This window comes from Zingiber officinale, chromosome 2A (assembly GCF_018446385.1).
Source record: "Zingiber officinale cultivar Zhangliang chromosome 2A, Zo_v1.1, whole genome shotgun sequence".
NCBI classification, from domain to species: domain Eukaryota; kingdom Viridiplantae; phylum Streptophyta; class Magnoliopsida; order Zingiberales; family Zingiberaceae; genus Zingiber; species Zingiber officinale.
The window spans coordinates 94904195-94925515 of NC_055988.1; the positions used below are offsets into that span (position 1 = coordinate 94904195).

At 38.4% G+C, this 21321-nt stretch overlaps 2 protein-coding genes across 2 annotated transcripts; both read left to right on the forward strand.

Annotated features, from left to right (window-relative positions):
• Nucleotides 1-931: 931 nt before the first annotated feature.
• LOC122041595 (probable calcium-transporting ATPase 8, plasma membrane-type) lies at nt 932-10201 on the forward strand. The gene is made up of 7 exons (XM_042601336.1): nt 932-1170; nt 5087-5141; nt 5218-7154; nt 7278-7436; nt 8197-8368; nt 8694-8992; nt 9614-10201. Exons 1-7 carry the CDS (start codon nt 985-987, stop codon nt 9920-9922), a joined length of 3117 nt encoding a protein of 1038 aa, XP_042457270.1. The 5' UTR covers nt 932-984; the 3' UTR covers nt 9923-10201.
• Nucleotides 10202-11056: 855 nt separating this feature from the next.
• LOC122041596 (nucleolar protein 56-like) lies at nt 11057-15413 on the forward strand. Its single transcript, XM_042601337.1, has 8 exons — nt 11057-11354; nt 11448-11662; nt 11756-11913; nt 13499-13686; nt 13758-14010; nt 14084-14232; nt 14318-14470; nt 14786-15413. Exons 1-8 carry the CDS (start codon nt 11150-11152, stop codon nt 15124-15126), a joined length of 1662 nt encoding a protein of 553 aa, XP_042457271.1. The 5' UTR covers nt 11057-11149; the 3' UTR covers nt 15127-15413.
• Nucleotides 15414-21321: the final 5908 nt, after the last annotated feature.

Consider the following 21321-nt stretch of genomic DNA (forward strand, 5'->3'; position numbering starts at 1 on the left):
GAGGTAAATCACGATATTATAAGAAAATATGAAAATTATAGTAGTCAATTCGATGTGGTAATCTTGATTAATAAGTGATCATGGATTATGGGTACTTTCATTAATCCGATAAACCCAGATTCGACGTGGCTACCTGCTCGAGCAAGATCATCGGGCCCACACTATTTCTCCACTGCTATTAGTCAATAAACTACATTTTATAAAAAAAATGTGGAACTGCCACATCAACGGCTCCCCTAGAGCCGGTTCCACGGATATGGAGGGAGGTAAATGCAGGTACACAAGTAGAAAGTGCATAGCGGAGACGTTAACCCCAGCCAGTGACACCCCGGGGATCGACCCCTGGATCTTTCAGCCACAGAACCATGCACTCTCCATCTGTGTTACGTCCTGGGGACAATAAACTACATTTTATGATTCGCGGAACAGTGACAAGATGATTTTTTAATTTTTTAGATATCTGAGAATTAAATCTCAGTCTCGAAATGACAGGATGATTTTTTAATTTTTTTAGATTTCAATAAGTTAAATAAGTTAATAGATGAATTTATTTTAATGGATAGTTGAGGTAAGAACGTCCGGGATTAATCAGCTTAGATGACAACTAAAAATAAACGACATTCATGGAAACAAGCAAAAACGATCAACGGACATTTTGTTTGGCTATGAGGATTGGAAAAAAGGACTCTTCAATCAATCTGCGCGAAGGGCCCTAATCCATCCGTCAAATTTAAGTCTTATTAATCTTGACCGTTAGAAATTTAACGGCCAAGATTAAATAAATCAGAACTGATGGTTAGATAAAGCCATTCACGTGGACTACGTTCTTTACCATTTGGAGGGACAAAGGTAGGACTCGTAGGAGTAGGAACGAGGGAGGCCATCCGATGGGAGCCATAAATAGAAGGGGGAAAGCTTCTTCCGAGGAAGCAGAGGAAGGAGAGGAGAGGAGAGGAGAGGAGGAAGGAGAGGAGGTGAAGGAAGATGGACAGGATGGAGAGCTTCCTGAAGCGGAACTTCGAGGTGGCGCACAAGAACCCGTCGGAGGACGCGCAGCGCCAGTGGCGGAGGGCCGTCGGTGCTGTCGTCAAGAACCGCCGACGCCGCTTCCGCATGGTCCCTGATCTCGACAAGCGATCGGTCGTCGAGGCCAAGAAGCTAAAGATCCAGGTAACAAAATCGATCCATAACCTCTCTCTCTACATTGTTTGACCGGATCGGACTGCATTTTTGTTTTTTGTTTTTCTCATTCTTCTTGCCGCGCGTAATTGGGGATCTGGTTCGCGTCCCTTTCATTCTTTTGAGGAACGAGGCGCGCCCGCTAGCGCACGTCTGCTGGAATTTCCGCAATGCGCTTGTTTGTCGATCACGATCACATTGGTCGTCGTCGGCCAAGTCTTCCTAACTTCAGCTTTGAAGATTGAAAATTTTGAAACTTCCATTAAATTTCGTGGTTGACCTCGAACGTTGTTCAAATTCTTCTATTGGCTTGTCCTCATTGTTATGTTTTTTTATTGACTTTTGACTTTGTCTCAAACCAGGGAATTGTTTAAGGACAATTGACATTTTTTTTAAGGCCTGACGTACAAATAACAAGTTCAACTAATACTCAGTACATGCTTCGGAAGGCATTCCGATCATACTACGAATATTTCTGCTGTCCTTCTCATTCATAATTAATTATTTTCAGTATTTTTGTTTTTCTCGTTTCACACACACAGATACACATATATCTATAGATTTGAATATATACGTGCATAGGTATATGTTTATAGTATAAGTGTGCATGACCTTTAAAGACATGAATGCATATTGGAAAATGCATCTCTCTCTCACTTGTGTCTTTGGACACATGCTGAGAGAACTATGTTATGCAACACGGGATGAAATTTCTTCTTAGATCTTCTATATTGAACATGTTAGTACGTCGATGTATTATATTTGGCAGAATTTCAATAATGTCCTATATCTATCTCTCTACTTCTTACCTAATATATAGATTGTCTGTCCTAGATTATTCGTAGTGAATTTCATTGACAAGCATCTCTCTATAGATTATAATATGAGAATGTTATTCCATGTCATTGGCTTATAAGAATATGACTATTTGAATGCTTTAGAATAATAAAATGTTAGGCTATGGCATATACACAATCGTATAATTTTCTTAAAATCACAACATTAAATTCAAATATTAGAAGGGTAGGTGTGTGTCGAGATCAAATAATAACACATAACGAAAATAAGATTATGGAAACAATACAACGCTAATACAAATTATTTAACATGGTTTAAGATTATATAAGTTCCTAGGCCTATAGTTCTTTCATGTTTAGTGTGACATCCATGATTGGAATTACAAATCCACTCCTTTAATCAAGGCAATGTAGCAAACCTCTACTAATAACCTTGAGAAAGGATAAAATCTCACAAGAATCAAATTCGACCCAACCGATGGGCCAATTGATTAGTTTTTCTTGTTGCGCTTAATTGTTTTTTATTGTTGCAATTCAATTTGAGATTTATCATTGTATTTATAAGATTTGTCGTTGCATTTGTTTTTTAGTTTTTTTGTGCAATTTTTTTTAACTTGATTTTTGCAAATATTCTAGTATTTATCTTTTGCTGCAAATTATTTTTTACATTACAGGAAATAAAATATTGAATGACTTACAAAATTATTTAATATGATATTGAAAATGAAAAAATGCCTGTAATGGAGGGTAAATACTCTAATTTTCTTATATAAGAACAAGGGAGACATACAAAATTGTGCAAACTATAGGAGTATTAAACTAATGAATCATACTATGAAACTTTAGGAAAGAGTAATAGAAAAATGATTAAGGAGACTACGGTGACCAAAAATTAATTTGGGTTCATGCTTGGAAGGTTAACAATAGAAGCTATATATCTTCTTGGACAACTAATTAAAAACTATCAAGAGAAAAAATAAGATCTACACGTGGTATTCATTGATTTAGAAAAAGTTTATAATAGAGTCCCAAGAGAAATTATATGGAAAATTCTTGAAAAGATAGGTGTTAGCGTAACATATATTGAACTAATAAGGATATGTATGAGGATGTAACGACCATAGTAAAAACTTCAGGTGTAGTAACTGAAATATTTCCAAGAAAAATAGGGTTATATCAAGGATCAGCTCTAAGTCCCTATCTTTTTATACTAATTATGAATAAACCTACTCCACACATTCAAGATACAGTACCGTGGTGCATGTTGTTTGTAGATGATATTGTTTTGGTAAATGAAACATGTGAAGGAGTAGATGCTAAATTAGAATCTTAGCGGAAAACACTAGAAGGGAAAGGTTTTAGACTTAATAGAATAAAGATAGAATATATGGAATTTAAGTTAACAATATTAGACATATGGAGACAATTGTTAAGATAGGAGATGATGAGTTACTTGAACTGAGAGTTTTAAATATTTAGGATCATTTTTGTAAAACGATGAAGGGATTGAGAGAGATGTCTTACATAGAATACAAGCAGGATGGTTGAAATGAAGGCGAGTGCAGGGTGTTTTATGTGACCATAAAGTACCTCTAAAACTTAAACGAAAGTTTTATAAAACCGCAATTAGACCTGCTATATTATATGGTGCTGAATATTGGGCTATGACTCAAGCACATGAGCAGAAGATGAGAGTTGCAAAGATAAGGCTATTAAGATGGATGTGTAGACATACAAGAATGGACAAAATAAGAAATGAGAGCATTAGAGAGAAAGTCAGAGTTGTATCTATTGAGGAAAAACTCCGAAAGATATGTTTAAGATGGTACGGGCATATACTTAGACGACTAATAAATGCTCCAATTAGGCAATGTGAAACTATAACAAACATGCATATCAAACGAGTGAGAGAAAGACAAAAAATTTTGGTTAGAAGCAATAAAATAAGATAAAATTTATTTAAGTATAAATGATCATATAGTAGGGGATAGAGCTCAATGACGTAAAAAATCCATACAGCTGACCCCACCTAGTGGGATAAGGATTGATTGTTGTTGTTGTTTTTGTATTACAATACACACCTCTATCTAACTTTTGATTGAGTTATGAATTTTTATAAAATTTAATGAAATGTCTATTATAAGTTCCGATACGAGACTCTATCTGTGGTTTGCCTTAATTTCATCAGAGTCAATTTTCCTCCAATTAGTCTTCATATTAACTTATTCCTTCTCAAGGCATATTAAACAACAATTACTTTATATTTTTTGTCATTGGTAAAAGTAATTCTCATTAGCTTCCCTTAAATGTTCCACGAAATGGACACTTGCCAGATTTGGGTGGAGCTAATTATCGTCTAACCATTATGCACTTGCTATTAGTTGGGAAGAATAATGTAGTAGATAAATTATTTTTTAGGTTTTAGGTTTTATTTTTTTAAAAACAATTTGTAAGACCTATCATTATGCATTTACTAGCCATCATAAATTAGGAGCATTTAGACCCTGGTGTTTTTTGGAGAGTAAAATAGGGGAATGAATCATTGTTTCCTCTATAAAGCGACCCTCAAATTCTCATGTAAATCAATCTTCAATGTAGATATATTTTCTCTTTTTTAGCTTGTTCTTGTGTGATATTGGTCGTCTTGTTGCTGCGTCACCTTGAATGATTTCTCATGTTGAGTGGGTTACCTATTATAATTTGATACCTCTTTATTATTCTATATATAGAGGGAGTCTGTATTGAATTGTGAAATATTTACTCAACTCTTTTCTATTAAGAGTCGAGCTTTGAACATACTTATACATCATGTATGTTCTTGTTTTCCATATCATTAATTGTTGTTTAGTTTTATTTATTGGAACTCTGTTGGCCAATTTACCTTTTTTTTTAAAAAAAAATATGGTTGAAATACCATGGAGTAGCTGATGAAGCATAAAACAAAGTTAAAAACATATTCTTGGTTCTTTCAAAAACATAGTAAGTTCACTCGCCGTGTGACATGGTTCCAAGCGCAAAAAATATTCTTTGCATTCTCTTAAATGATAGTTGTCCCTTGGTTGATATTCTTATCAAGAAAGATATGCTAATGGCACATGTTATCTGTGCAGGAAAAAATCCGAGTTGCTCTTTATGTACAAAGAGCTGCTCTGCAATTTATTGACGGTATGAACTCAGTTTACTGAATGGCAGAAGTTTAGTCTTCCAATTCTTGTTTCAATCACAATTTTCTTTGATGCAGCTGGTGCACAAACTGAATACCATCTTCCAGAAGAGGTAAGAAGTGCCGGTTTTTGTATAAACCCAGATGAGTTGGCATCTATTGCCTGTGGACATGATAAAAAGACACTGAAGAAGCATGGAGGAGTTCAAGGAATTGCAAGAAAGATCTGTGTTTCACTTGATGATGGCATAAAAACAACTGACATATCCATCAGACAGGAAATTTATGGTGTCAATAAATATGATGAGAAGCCTCCACGTAGTTTCTGGATGTATGTATGGGATGCATTACATGACTTGACATTGATCATTCTCATGGCTTGTGCATTTGTATCTGTAGTTGTAGGGCTTGCCACTGAAGGGTGGCCTAAAGGTATGTATGATGGAATAGGAATTACCCTCAGCATTTTCTTGGTAGTGTCAGTGACTTCAGTGAGTGACTACAAGCAATCATTACAGTTCAGAGATCTGGATAAAGAAAAGAAGAAGATCTCTATTCAGGTAACTAGAGATGGCTACAGGCAAAAGGTATCTATTTATGATTTAGTCATTGGGGATATAGTTCATCTTTCGATTGGAGATCGAGTTCCTGCTGATGGGTTATATACATCTGGATATTCCTTGTTAATAGATGCATCAAGCTTGTCCGGAGAGAGTGAACCAGAGTATGTGTCAAATGGAAAACCATTTCTACTAGCTGGTACCAAGGTGCAAGATGGATCCGCTAAAATGCTTGTTACTTCAGTCGGAATGAGGACAGAGTGGGGAAAACTAATGGAGACATTGAGTCAGGGTGGAGATGATGAAACACCCCTGCAAGTCAAACTCAATGGTGTTGCAACAATAATAGGAAAGATTGGTGTAGCATTTGCAACAATGACATTTTGTGTTTTGTTAGGAAGGTTTTTAATTAATAAAGCATATCATATGGGCTTCAAATGGTCTCCGGCTGATGCATTAACAATACTCAACTATTTTGCTATTGCTGTCACCATCATTGTAGTTGCAGTTCCTGAAGGGCTACCTTTATCTGTAACATTGAGTCTTTCTTTTGCGATGAAGAAGCTTATGGATAAGAAGGCACTAGTGAGGCATCTGTCTGCATGTGAGACCATGGGATCTGCTAATTGCATTTGCACTGATAAAACTGGTACTCTGACAACTAATCACATGATTGTAGACAAATTATGGATGTGTGAGATATCTAAATCTGTTCGGGGTACTGAGACTTCTACCTATCTCAAGTCGGTCATTTCTGAAGAAGTTTTAGGAGTCCTTTTGCAATGTATATTTGAGAATAGTACCTCAGAAGTGGTGAGAGACAGAGATGGAAAAGCCACCATACTGGGTACCCCAACAGAAACAGCATTGTTAGAGTTTGGTTTGGACTTGGAAAAGTATCTAGAATCCAAACATGGGAATTGCAGTAAACTGAAAGTCGAGCCTTTCAATTCAGATAAAAAGAAGATGTCTTCACTCATCAAATTACCCAATGGAGGGATTCGTGCTTTCTGTAAAGGCGCATCTGAAATTGTCCTACAGATGTGTGACAGTATGATTGACAGTAAGGGGAAAACCATAGTTTTATCTGAAAAAAACAAGGAGGATATTATGAAAGTCATCAACAGCTTTGCTTGTGAAGCATTAAGGACACTTTGCTTGGCTTTTAAAGACATACACGTTAATCAGGATGATGAAAACATCCCTGCTGCTGGTTACACACTGATAGCTGTTTTTGGAATCAAAGATCCAGTTCGCCCAGGAGTCAAGGAAGCTGTGCAGGCTTGCATAGCTGCTGGTATTAAAGTTCGGATGGTAACTGGGGATAACATCAATACAGCTAAAGCTATAGCAAAAGAGTGTGGCATTCTGACTGAAGATGGTTTAGCCATAGAAGGACCAGAATTTCGAAGCAAGAGCCCTGAAGAGATGAAAGATTTAATTCCCAAACTTCAGGTTTCTTTGCTAAACTAATGAGAATACTACCAAGTTACCTTCAATATAGTGCTTATTAATGTCTAAACTACGATTGCATCTGCTTTTATAAAAAAGATGTTGTTATCTATATGCCCTTTACAGGTATTAGCCCGGTCTCTGCCTTTGGACAAACATACTTTAGTAACCAGATTGAGAAAGACGTTTAATGAAGTTGTGGCAGTCACAGGTGATGGCACAAATGATGCTCCGGCGCTACATGAGGCAGACATTGGCTTTGCAATGGGTATTGCAGGCACTGAGGTATTTGCAACACAAATTTCTTTCCCATTTATTTCCAAGATCCACAGAAACTTTATTCAGCCTCTGATTTTTGCCATTATTGATATTAGAATTGACTCATTATTTTTTATTAAATTAAAATAGTGAGAGTCAATCCAATCAAATTCCAGGTAATAATTACTTCATCATATTTGTACAACGAGTTGGGCCTCACCTAAGGCCCAGATTTTTTTGTTTTTTTTTTTTTTGTGTGTGTTGTTAGATTTATCCTTCTTTAAGGACAACATTAATCATGCTAAATCAGCAGAATAAGATATTCTCACTTTTGTGCCCAAGGGATCACAATAAACCATTATCTTCTTATTTAATATATTGCAATAATCCTATACCATCCCGGAACTTGGGTTTCAAGTTCCTGACTAAGAAAGAGATGTTTCTGCAAGATTCCTAGTATAAAGCTACTTTGACATCAAATTTTGATTTAAGTTGATATAGTTGTTGCTACATACAGCTTTGAATTTTATGCTAATCCAACTACAGAAAATCAAATTACTTTATCTGACTAGATAAGCAAGGTCTAGAGTTTGATTTTAGTGCTAGTTTCAATATCAACATTCATCTATGTTGTGCTGTGCCAACACTGACCACAAGTGAATCCATTGCCAGAATTACAATGATTGTTCAGAACCATTAAAAGGGAACTTTTCTGCATTTTAACTATTGCTATGATGTTTAGTCACCTTTGTTTGATCTCTGAATTTGGATTATTGGCCGTGTACAGGTAGCTAAAGAGAGTGCTGATGTTATCGTCCTAGATGACAACTTCACTTCTATAATTAACGTAGCCAAATGGGGTCGTGCAGTTTACATCAATATACAAAAGTTCGTTCAATTCCAGTTGACGGTTAACGTTGTCGCTTTGACAGTCAATTTTATTTCTGCATGCATCACTGGTACTCCCCATCCTTATTAAAAATATTAGATTTTTTCTTACTTTGGCCCTTGAAGACAAGTTTCTTTTTTAAATGCCCCTAAAGTTTTAAAATTGTCAAAATATGTTTTAGCAATTTTTAAACTCTTGTCATTTCACTTTCTAATTATTGGAATAATGATGTGATTAATGATGTTAACGGTTGGAGTATGAAATGATAAAAAAAAAAATACTCAGGATACTTAGATGATTTTAAATTTCGATAGACTTCCTATTAAAAATGTTCCTTTTTTTGAAGTTAGTTTATCGCTCATTGGTTATACAGTTTCCATTCATGCAACTTTTAGGTAGTGCTCCTCTCACTGCCGTCCAGTTGCTATGGGTGAACATGATCATGGACACACTGGGTGCTCTGGCATTAGCAACCGAACCGCCAAATGATAGTATGATGAGAAGACCACCTGTTGGGAGGGATGAAGACTTCATCACCAAAGTCATGTGGAGAAACATAATTGGGCAGAGCATATTTCAGCTGATAGTGTTGGGAGCTCTAATGTTTGATGGGAAGAAACTTCTTAAAATTGAAGGTCCAGATTCCGACATCATTCTCAACACATTCATATTCAACACATTCGTTTTTTGCCAGGTAATAATTTCTATTTAATTCCTAATACACAAAATATTTCGTTTGTTAGACGAAAATTTCTAAAATATAGTTGACCGTTCACTTTAAAGCTCCACTCAGATAGATTTTGGCTGCATTGATTCATAAAAATTTCCATATTTTTCATTTCATTCTGTTCTCAATTTGAGAAAACAGATTATGAAAAAAATTCACAGACTGTTCTCTGGAAGATGAAAAATGTTTGTTTTTTTTTTTGGAGAATTTTCATGATATTTTCCCAATGATTTCAAATTCATATATATATGATTTATCAATAATCTTTAGAGTAGATGAGTCTACTCTTTTTATTATTGACAAATTTAATTATATCATCAATAACTACAATAAATGCAAAAGGAACCTAGTTGAAATGGGGGGAAATGAATATGAAATGGTGGTGGTAAATATTCTCATAATTTTAAGAGCAGTGGTTGTACAATGTCGACAATTCATTAAAAAAAAAAGTGTTCTTCCGAGTTTCTTACAATTTTTTGTGTTTTAATAAACTTAATTTTTCTAGGAAATGGATAGTTTCCTTTTCCTGACATTTAATTTCGTCGATTCGAATTGTTTTAAATTTAAAAACTACTCCTGATGCTTCAGGTTTTCAATGAGATTAACAGTCGTGAACTGGAGAAGATTAACGTGCTAAGTGGTATATTTGGCAACTGGACGTTTGTGCTCGTCTTAACTTCAACAGTCCTGTTCCAAGTTATCATAGTGGAATTCCTTGGGGACTTTGCAAGCACAGTCCCTCTCAGTTGGCATTTATGGTGGCTCAGCATTGTGATCGGCGCCGTCAGTATGATCGTTGCTGTGATCTTGAAGTGGATTCCGGTCGATTCCTACAATGGCATAGTTCACTGCAAGAATGATTATGAGCCACTCCCTAGTGGTCCAGAAGCAGTGTAACCACAGAAGAAACACTAATTCTAAACCCTTAACGACATCTAATAATTAGGTCTTGGACAAGATTCAAGACCGAGCATGTTTGTCTAGTATGAAAGACAATTCTCAAACACAAAGAAAGGTCAATCCACATTCAGAATTTCAACAGGTAACAGCCATCTTGCTCTTAGTTTAGGGCTATGACAAGGGTCTCAGAATTTTGAGCTCCAATTCTTTGAGGACTATGAATTAACAACAGCACCTGATGTTAGTTTATTATTTGATTCATGGATTGTATATAAATTCCACCTTGGTTCGAGGTGGACTTAGTATTTATATTTCGGTTCCGTGTTCAATAATATTCTCTCTTTGTGCTAAAGCCTAATGTAGAATATGAATTGTGGTTTGCATTTGAGATACCTATGAATCCATATCCATGTTCTTTTTATCAAGGGACATCTTAAGATTCCTCTACTCTCTTAGCAAGCGATTACCTGATTGAATTCCTTCAAGGCATTTGGATACTTTTTAGCTAGGGTTTATGCTTTTGGTATCCATAATCATTGTTAAGACAAGGACTATGATTGTAGTGTGTTGAAGTGTTTTGGAAAGGCATATTTGCACAAGTCTTGATGATGTAAAGCTCTATTATTGTAGTTGTTCAGTTAACATTTTTTTTAATGCGTGTGTTTTACTCTTCTCTTCCATGTAGCTCCTAATTGTGCATAATTTTTTTTAACGCGTGGCTAATTGTAATAGACTTGTAATCTAGTCCCATGTCTTGATCTTCTTTTTTCATAAATGGGGCAATATTAAAATATTTAAGAGAATAAATATAAGGATTAGAATTCGAATTCCAACCGAAATGAATATTTTGGATGAAGATCCTTTGAGTGTGTATAAGTTATACTTCAGGAGAAACATTATGTAATTTTGAATGCTTATTTAAATTTTGCTGCCTTGTGTGTATGAAAAATAAAATGAAAATAAAAATGTACATTTTGTTATAATTGCCTAATTACACAAAGGGGAGCTCTTTTCTGCTGTTGCCAATCACAGTGAAGGTAAATTGTGAGGTAGATTCGATTTGTGCTCCATTTGCATCAACTTTAAATGGATAAGAAAATTTTATATTTTCGCATAATGTAATTAATTGATCAAAACCCTGAGAAAAGCCCTATCGCTGGTTGACGCTTCTTCTCGCGCCGCCACCTCGAGCCAGAGCGGCGTGGGATTCGATCTCTTCCGAGCATGGCACTCTACCTTCTCTTCGAGTCAGCCTCTGGCTACTCGCTTTTCAATGCCTACGGCCTCGACGAGATCGGCCAGAACACGGAGGCCGTCCGGAACTCCGTTCTTGATCTGACTCGGTTCGGGAAGGTCGTCAAGCTCGCTGCTTTCCATCCCTTCTCCTCCGCGCTCGACGCACTCAACCAGTGCAACGCCATTTCCGAAGGTCAGAACTCGTGCTCAAGACATCCTCTTCATTTTTTTTTGCCATTCCTATGATGCCTGATGGTGATATCTCGGGATCTTCGTGTGAGTTTAGGGCTTATGACCGAGGAGTTGAGGAATTTCTTGGAGCTGAATCTTCCCAAGGTGAAAGACGGGAAGAAGGCAAAGTTCAGCCTTGGTGTCGCGGAGCCCAAGGTCGGGTCGCAAATATTCGAGCTGACTAAGATTCCTTGCCAGAGCAACGAGTTTGTGCTTGAGCTCCTTCGCGGTGTGAGGTTGCATTTTGATAGGTTTATCAAGGACTTAAAGGTCAGAATTTGATTATGATTTTGAGATATGTTTCTGTTGCAGTCGGAAGAGTGGTTGAATCTGATCTGATATATTTTTTTCTTCTTGTTCTAGCCTTCCGACTTAGAAAAGGCTCAGCTTGGTCTGGGGCATAGTTATAGCAGAGCCAAGGTAAAGTTCAATGTTAATCGGGTGGATAACATGGTCATCCAGGCTATTTTCCTTCTGGATACCTTGGATAAAGATATTAACTCGTTCTCAATGAGAGTCAGGTTTGTTTATTTGCCCTTACCTATCTTGTTGACATCTGAATATTTAGTAGATGTAGATTTGCATCAATATCTAACACCGCGAACCTTTGATATTGTATTAACATGGTTTTTATGAAGTTGGGGAAGTGTGGATTTTGGGAGCTAAATACAAGACATTAGAAATGTGCTTGTTTCTTTTGGAGGCAGATTGGACATATTATTTACCTGATATTAACTACAAGTTAGGCCATGATTCCAATTAAAATTAGATTACTAGAATGCTAACTAATTAGGAAGAATAGTTAGCAATTTCTGTTTTATTATCTTATGGCGAGATTCTAAGGCAAATGCTTGTGTAATTTTGATATGCCTAGGCTAGAGATTAGGGTACTCAAATTCTACTCTTCTTGCACCTTAGTGTATGTTATCAATATTTAGTCACTTAACCTAAGAATGTGAACTTTCTGAAGATCAAAGCCTGTTGTGATTTTATTCAATACTTGTGTTTGGTTGTATACAGAAACACTGTGTAATTGATTAATCACTAAATTGTACTTTCTGTAACGAATCACTTTTCACTTGTGTGTACTACTTAGGGTTTAGTGTGGGAATTGAGCATGTTTGGACCATATAGATTTCATTTTCTCTGCAGAATTTAATCTTCACAACTTATTTTTTAATAAAATATATGTTGGTTTTCTTCCTGATTTTTCCTGAATAATTTCAAACTCTTACAACTTTGTTCTCAAAGAAAGCGCAACCTAACTTTGTTCTCAAAGAAAGCACAACCTTTTTCTCTTCAGGGAACTGCTTCATTTATAGTGTTATTGATTTTTTTCTTTTTTTCATTTCTCAACAATTAAGTCTCCATTGTTGGTGCATGCCTGGTATTTCTTACATACATATGATCTTTGAAGGACATGTTTACTTTATCCTAAACTTCAAATTTTTCTAGACTTTTTGCTTTCCAAAATTGAGGTTAATTGGCTGCTACTATTCATAATGTTTGTCATGCTTGTGTAATCAAAAACAAAAAAAGGTGTCCTTCCCAAATATTGATAGCCTTCACGAAATTCCTACTCCATTACTGCTTCAATGAACCTCTTGCAAGTGTGGCCTTGACATACCACAAGTCCACAACTACCTCATAAGCTCTGTGCGTGCATCAAAAGCTTTGTTTTCACAGTCAGCTTGACGATACCTCGTAAATTCCTCATCTGAAAAAACACATCTTCCCTATTACACACCTTTGACACATGTCTTCTTGGCAAGACCTCCTCCAGTGTGATCTTCCCTGCTGCCTTTGAGAGGGAGTGTTGAAATATATAGTTTGGCCCCGCATGGGATTTTATTCTGATTGATTTTTATTTTGTAGTTGATGTTTTTGGTATGTGTGTATGAATGGACACACTGTCTCTTTCTGTATGACAATATTATTTGTTACTATCTAATTATCAACACCTTGTTTATCCCATTCCTTTCCTTGGTCATTCTTCGAGTTTAACCATAGAGGCACAAGACTTTAAGGAACTCTCATTCAATTGGCTACCTTATCTTCCTATTTACACGGGTTTACTAATCTGTGTTTTGCTCCACCTTGTTGCAGAGAGTGGTATTCTTGGCATTTTCCAGAGCTAGTCAAGATCATCAATGACAATTATCTGTATGCCAAAATTGCAAAGTTTGTGGAGGATAAATCTGACCTGTCTGAGAATCATATTCCTGAACTATCAGAATTAATCGGAGACGAAGAGAAAGCAAAAGAAATTGTAGAAGCAGCTAAAGCATCCATGGGTAACGAGTCTATTTTTATTTACTAAAACAATGTTTTATGCCTCATTTTTTTATTTATTTTTATTTTTCAGGACAAGATCTGTCTCCAATTGACTTGATTAACGTCCAGCAATTTGCTCAGAGGGTTATCAATCTTTCTGAATACCGGAAGAAGCTCTACGAGTATCTTGTTACAAAGATGAATGATATTGCTCCTAATCTGGCTTCTCTTATTGGTGAAGTAGTTGGGGCTCGTTTGATGTCTCATGCGGGGAGTCTTTCCAATCTAGCCAAGTGCCCTTCGTCTACACTCCAGATACTCGGCGCAGAGAAAGCACTTTTCAGGTTCACTTTGTCTTCCTACTACTCTCGACACTGATGCTTTATTTATTTATATATTTCTCCTCTTGTACCACAGGGCCCTTAAAACTCAAGGAAATACTCCAAAATACGGACTCATCTTCCATTCATCCTTTATTGGCCAAGCATCTGCTCGAAATAAGGGTCGTATAGCACGCTATCTTGCAAACAAGTGCTCCATTGCATCCCGAATTGACTGCTTCTCTGGTAAGTATTTTTCAGAGTGCATATTATTCCTTCCTGCAATTAGGTATGGATATACATTAGTCTTACCATAAATATTCCCTTTCAGAGGTGAATACTTCTATTTTTGGACAGAAGCTTCGTGAGCAGGTTGAGGAGAGACTCGACTTCTACGACAAAGGTGTTGCACCTCGGAAGAATGTTGATGTGATGAAAGTTGCCATAGAGAGTTCCTTGAACAATGCCACAGAGAAGGATGCTGGTGAGTATCCTCCATTTGCTCATTGCAACATTGTGCACCTTATCAACCATTTGCTCAATCTCGGAAAAGGAGTATTTACTCTGAAACAATTATTTTATACAACATTGACAAAAAGTGTGAATTCTTTTTTCATCTAATAATGTCGATCTTGAGTTTGAGAAAGCCATTACCTTTTTTTTCGAATCTTGAGATCTTGGTATTTGAGTTTCATTTGCATATCCTTCACTTTCATGGTTCATTTTAGTTTTAGTTTTGCTTGCGGCATGACATGGGTTGTTGTCGGCCTAATCAATATTGATCTATGTATGGATGCAGATGGACAGATAGATGAGGCCTCTGTAAAGAAAAGTAAGAAGAAGAAATCTAAAGGTGAGAATGAAGACGGAGAATCCATGGCAGTCGACGAACCGATCCAATTTGTTACAGATGGAGAGCCAGAAACGGAGAAGAAGAAGAAGAAAAAGAAACAGAAGTTGGAGGAACAGCTAAAGAATGATGTCTTGGGCGAGTCGGATGGTCATGAAGCAGAACAGAATGGAACTGCAAAGAAGAAAAAGAAAACGAGCTATGACGATCTAGGCAATGATGCAGAGGCGCAGAATGGGACTGAAGGAAAGAAGAAGAAGAAAAAGAAGAGTAAATCACACGATGAGTAGAACTTACCACCCAGATATAAACTTCCCTGAGATTTGGTTATCAACTAGAAAATTTTGAAGCATGATGTTGTTTCAGAAAGGACTCATTAATCTTTAGAAGTTCATACTGAGCCATTGAACTTGTGGGACTTCAGTTGAATTTGTTGGTTCATGGTATTTTCAGTTAAGCGATATGTGAGTATGATTACATATTGATTTAGAACTACATAAGGCAATTTATGAGATCTTTAAACCAGTGTGTTGAAACAGATGAATATTATTGTCATTTAGAGGAGTTCGTCATTCAATCTGAAGGAGAGAGTGTTGTCAAAATATACATTTGTTTGATGGGGGTTGTTTCCTTGAGACCTATAAATGGTGTTTAGCTATCGATAGGAAAATGCCTTTCATCTTACACTCACTAATTTCATGATAATTTAAAAGAATAAAAAAGTAGTGAACTCTTTGTGTTCGCCTTCCTTTATTTTAAAAAGTTTTTCTTATTTTTTTTAAACTTTCAATGAAGGTGTTCGAGGGAGTTAGTAGTGTTTTTTTTTTTTTTTAAAATTTCCTTTGTGTTCCCCCTATGCTCGCCTAACCATTGAATTATAGGGTTATTTAAATATTTATCGAGGAGTTTTATGGTACTAAAGGTTTTTATGATTGGTGTTAAAAAAACTGATCATACTGTATTTGACCAGATTTGTGGTCAATTTGTGGTTTAATCGACTGATTATGAATTGGATTAGGGTTTGTTTCGGTTTGGGCATCCAATCGGTTCAGTTCGGACTTAAGCCAAATTGGCTTAGAACCGAACCGACTTGGAAGCCCAATAAAAGATCATTTCAACTGAATTAATCAATTGAATCAATATAATTCCAAAGTTTAATTTATAAATTCATTTAAAAAAATAAAAATTGTCAGTTGTATTTTAAAATCCATAAATCCGTTAAACCAAAACATCGTGTGGCAAAATTTGATCGTTCAATTTGTAAAAAAAAAATCCATTTAATTAGTTTGGTAGGATAAAAAAATCAATTTAATTTTGAACTGATTACTCATCATTACATGTTGATCCTGTCCGAAGGCATGAAGTTGAAAAATCAAAAAGGTGATAATTTCGTTGACTGGATGAAGACCTCGCTCCTATCTACAAAACAAAACCAAAACCAAAACCAGGGAAGGCGTCCTTGGTGTTGGCCTTCCGACGCTCAAGTTAGAAACAGAGGAAGAAAAATGGAAAATGATAGAGGCCGAGACTTGTTTTTCTCTTGCCTTTTCCTCATACCTGACATGCCCTTTTATACCTTTCTTAGTGATGCGGTGATGATGAAGGGCCCCACCCCACTGGCAAGGTGGAAGTCAAAGTTAAGGCGTTCAACGCGCAGATGGCATCGGCCGGTCGGGCTAAGTATGCCCCGACCTGGGAGAAGGCTCCGACCCCCCGTCACCTTCGACGCGGGGAGCAATCAAACAATCGACGCTCAAGGAAAACAACGTACAGAAGCTGAGCCGAGCGACTACCCCGCTCGACCAGACAACAAAGATCGATGGGTACAGAGTGCAACTTCGGCCTAGCGATAGGCTTCGGCCGAGCGGCTACCCCGCTCGGCCTGACAGTAGGCTTCAATAATAACAAAGTAGATCTTCAGTCGATCAGACTGTCACGTCCCAGGTAGTCCCTGCCAGAAGAAATTTCGACAGCATCTCTCCTGTACGGATGACAATCTGAAACTTTACTACATCATCCAGATACCTCGGCTAACACGGTCGGAACATACATATAACATAAAAGTAAAATAAGCAAGCATCCACGCAGTTAATAGTAAAAAACTAAACAAATGCAATGATGGAAAAACCAAGTCAAAAATCCTACTCAATCAACACCCATAAACCTCAAAACTTATATCCTACTCCACTACACCCATAAAACACAAATCACAACGATAAAATCAACTCACCTCTTCTGTCGTCCAGGCAGGCATGTAGCAAAACATATCCAATAAAGCCCATTGACAATAAAACCATACAATATCCAAGTGTCAAAAACCAGAATAAGTCTAGATAGTAATAAGAAAACCAAAAGATAAAACACACATTCTCGCGATCTACTGGGGACTAGTGACTGGAACTTCTCTGGACAACCTCAACCTGAAAATAGAAATAACCACGGGGTGAGTCAACTTCTCAGCGGGTAAATACTGACATGCATAGTAAGAAATATAACAAATAGACTAATCATGCGTACAGTCTCCTGATATAAGAAGGATAAATGCAACTGAAATAAATAGGAGAACAATTGTACTAACCAGGACCTGGTGTATGGATAATAAACCGAGAGGTATCGAAATCCTGTATGCATGTCAAACATATGCATCCACCCAATATGCAGCAAATAAATGCGACAAACACAAGCAATAAATGCATCAATGCGTATGATGCCAACGACGTGTCCTGGTCACCTCTACTGCTAGTTAGCCGTCTCACACACGATGGTGAGATCGAGTGGGTAGGGCTATGACAACCGTACACTCTGCCATCACTGCTCCTGATGAGTGACCGAGTGGACGGGATGCTGTCGGAGTACACCTATCCTCCTACCCCAAATCATAAGTGGGGGAGCTCAATGCTCTCATCTCCCTGAGCAAGTCCAGAGGAGGGATCCCTGTCCTGCTACAACGCTACATCACACTACCCATGAGTGGACCAACGGAGCCCTTGACAGAGCACCTACTGCAACACACCTTGCCTGAATAAAAACCACTAACCCATGAGTGGTGGTGTGTGCAGATCCATGTAACTGACGATGAGCTCAACAATAATGGAGCTACCAATCACTCAGCATGCAATCATGTAGATGATGCATGACACTAAGCATGAAGATCCTGACCATATCTACCTCTATAAAATATGTATCAAAAGTATACATGGATCAAATCAGAAGATCTAGGTACACAGGTCAGATATGATATCAAATAATTTCGGTATATCCTATGACATGGTATGTCATTACCTTTATGATCATAAGTAATCTGAAGGTATAAACATGAATGCAAACAGAAAACAATCAAAGCATGCACAGGTAATAGATAATGACATATCGATGCAGATATAAAATATAATCATTACTATTTATTAAAAAAACTACTATGCACATCAAATGATAAATCTAAAAGATAAGTCAAGGTACCCGCCTCCAAATAAAAAAATCCAATCCAGTCCAAATCCGACGTCGAGATACTCATCTCGCGTCAAAGTCTTGTGCACCAATATATATATATAGCTACAACTCAAATGAATAACTAAATAAAATCCTTAAGAACAATTTAGGGAAAACCCCTAAATCATAAACCTCAACCTACCTAAATTAAATCCAACGGTTAATTAGGGTTAGTTACCTAATCCCCAATCAACCCATTAGATTAATAATCCAAAACCTAATCAATTATACTAATCATGAAGTCTAATAAGAAATAAGATTTTGTTACCCCATAACTCCTCGGCGGCGATACAGCAGCATAATCACGCCCAAAAACCCTTGCAGTAGTGACTATTCCCTGCTCCAGCAGCAAGACAAAGAACTTAGTGACTTTTACCACAATGAACTGTCAATCGGTTCATCATAGGAGCCCAAATCAAAATCCTACAGTGAACAACCATACCCAAATATGCCTTACCTAGATCGATACTCCTCGTTTCCTCTCTGTCGGGGACTGGTGGCGAAGAAGTAAGACCCGATGATGAGGTCTAGGGCACGGGTGGAGAACTAGGTTTGGATCCTTTCTCTTGGCTGAAACCCAAATTGTGCAGAGGTGTACCTCTGACCGGGTAGACCAGCAAAAGGGTCGGCACCGCGAAACGAACCTAGGGCAGAGACACTGTGAGGAGGGTTGGGCTCCCTGACAGCGACAACCGGCGCTGCTCAGCGGGAGAAGAGTTCATGTCGACGGCGTCGGCAGATGCTAGGGCGTGCGCGCGGCCCAGATTAGGGCAGAGGAGAAGCAGCCGACCCTAGGGCAGAGGAGAAAGCGCCGATTAGGTCGAGGGGTAGCAACGGTGGTGGAGAAGCGGTGGCGAGCGTCAGATTTGTAGGGCACAGCGGCGATCGGGACGACAGGGCAGAGGTTAGGGCAACAGAGACTTGTCGGCGGCCGATGCTCGGGTACGACTGTGAGTTGTGTCGGCTTTGTCCTAGCAGCGACGGCTAGGGCACAGGGACAGCGTGGAGAAGATGAGAAGATGAAGTGGAGAAGAAGGAAATGACACAGTGAAGAATCGAGAGAAGATCGGGGAAGAAATAGGAGGAGAAAGGAAACCGTCGGGTGAGTGGTTCGGAATGGAAAGAAACGAAGGAAAAGAAAAGAAACAGGAAAAGAAATATAAATATATACATAATTATATAAACATTTCCTCGTATACATGGGCTAGCCCAAACAGGCTTTCTCGGGGCCTAATATTTATCCCCGTAAACTCGTCATACGAGCTCCAAAAAATTCTCAAAAAATTCTGAAAAAATTCTGAAAAAATTTCTTATGGTTATTTGCCCTTTTTCGGTATTTTACACAGACACACTGAGGAGCAGCGAGGTTCTGGCTAACCAGATGGGGTATTAAGGCGGCGTAAGTATGGCAGAGCGGCTAACCCGCTCGGCTCAGTAGTGCACTCTTGATGATATCCAGTGATATCCTTTTGGGAGTTGGTGCCGTCGACACCGGGCATGGGCTGCCAAAAGATCGTACGGTGGAAGCTTCCACTGCCACTTCAGAGATATGCTCGGCTCGTTAAGGTAATGTGCCAGGGACACTTTACTAACACGTCTTTTTAGGGAAACTTTGAGAAGCGTGCTCACCTTGGGAAGCATGTCTTGGAGCAATTCCGATGGTCCGTACGACCATGTATTTTGGTGTTTGGGCAAAGGGGTTTAAGTTAGGTTCACCCTTGTTATTTGATATGTGTATGTGAGTGTACAGGTTTGCAGGATACACATATGACTCAGCTTGATGGCTTCGGGTACGGTGAAGGATGGAGCATCCGAGGGACCGTGGACAAGGCAGCAGGGACAAGCACCGAGGGAAGCAACTTCGAGACATACACAAAGAATGACATTGGGGACGAGCTGTGGGCTTGGATGCATCCGAGGGACGAGAGCTAAAAGAAGTAGGCTTGAAGACTAGAGGTCAAGGTTGCAATGAAGGATCAAGTGAGTCGTGAAGGTACGAGTGCATGAGAGATTGTATTCAGGATAAAACCCTAGGTTTAGGGTTTTACTGTAGCAGTTACTGTAGCAATTACTATAGTAGTCGATTGGTGAAAATACTAGTCGACTGATGTAGTCGACTGGGAGCGAACAGAATGTTTCTGCTCACTCGACTAGTGTGGAGCAGTCGACTGGTATCGAGTCGTTAGGATGTAACGGTTGAATTTTCATAAAGAGAAGTCGACTGATGGTTTTAGTAGTCAACTGGTAGGCAGGGTTTTCCAACCCGCAGTCTATATAACCAAGCCTTGGGAGTTTGGTTAAGGTTGACAAAATTTGTGGTGGTAAACCCTAATTAGTAGTCTACTAGTTCTCAAGTGCTTGTGAGTTTTGTGGTGAGGTTTCTCCACCAACAAGGAGCGACTTGAGATAGCCGGAGTTTGTCGGGGGCTAATCCACCTACGGATAGGGATCACCCACCTTACGAACAACCATGGAGTAGGAGAAAGATATCTCCGAACCACGTTAAACGATGTGTATTGGTTTGCATTCTTTCCTTTAGTGTTTAACTTGTTTGTTTTGTTTATATTCCGCTGCGTAAGCTAACATCGTAGGAAGAGTGATTGATTTGGGGGCGCTGTCTATCCAATCCCCTTTCTAGCCAGCCACCGATCCCCTACAGCGTGCACGTGCACTACCGGAGCTCTATATAAAGGGGGGGAGTCCAATCATCGGTAGAGGTATGTGATATTCACTGTTTAGGCTACAGTCTTCTTGTTACTCCGCTTTCCACTTCATCGCCGGTGATTGACTTAAGCGTCGGAGGGCCAACCTCGGGGCCCCTTACCTGGCTTGGAATTAATGTAATCTGTGTTGCAGGTCCGCGCGAAGTCCACAGGAGGTTAGCATGAGAGCCACATCCCTCTTCGAATTTCGGACAGGATCATATTTTGCGCCGTCTGTGGGAACATAACCTAGATCCGAGCCGAGAAGCTGGAGGACGCTGGATGACTCACTAC

Bases quoted from the DNA above. Each gene is read 5' to 3' on its own strand.
- LOC122041596 (XM_042601337.1), top strand. From the start codon at position 11,150: ATGGCACTCTACCTTCTCTTCGAGTCAGCCTCTGGCTACTCGCTTTTC. The intron at 14,011-14,083 runs GTTCACTTTGTC...CTTGTACCACAG, and splicing joins GCAGAGAAAGCACTTTTCAG to GGCCCTTAAAACTCAAGGAA. The intron at 14,233-14,317 runs GTAAGTATTTTT...ATTCCCTTTCAG, and splicing joins CCGAATTGACTGCTTCTCTG to AGGTGAATACTTCTATTTTT.
- LOC122041595 (XM_042601336.1), top strand. From the start codon at position 985: ATGGACAGGATGGAGAGCTTCCTGAAGCGGAACTTCGAGGTGGCGCAC. The intron at 5,142-5,217 runs GTATGAACTCAG...TCTTTGATGCAG, and splicing joins TGCTCTGCAATTTATTGACG to CTGGTGCACAAACTGAATAC. The intron at 8,993-9,613 runs GTAATAATTTCT...CTGATGCTTCAG, and splicing joins ACACATTCGTTTTTTGCCAG to GTTTTCAATGAGATTAACAG.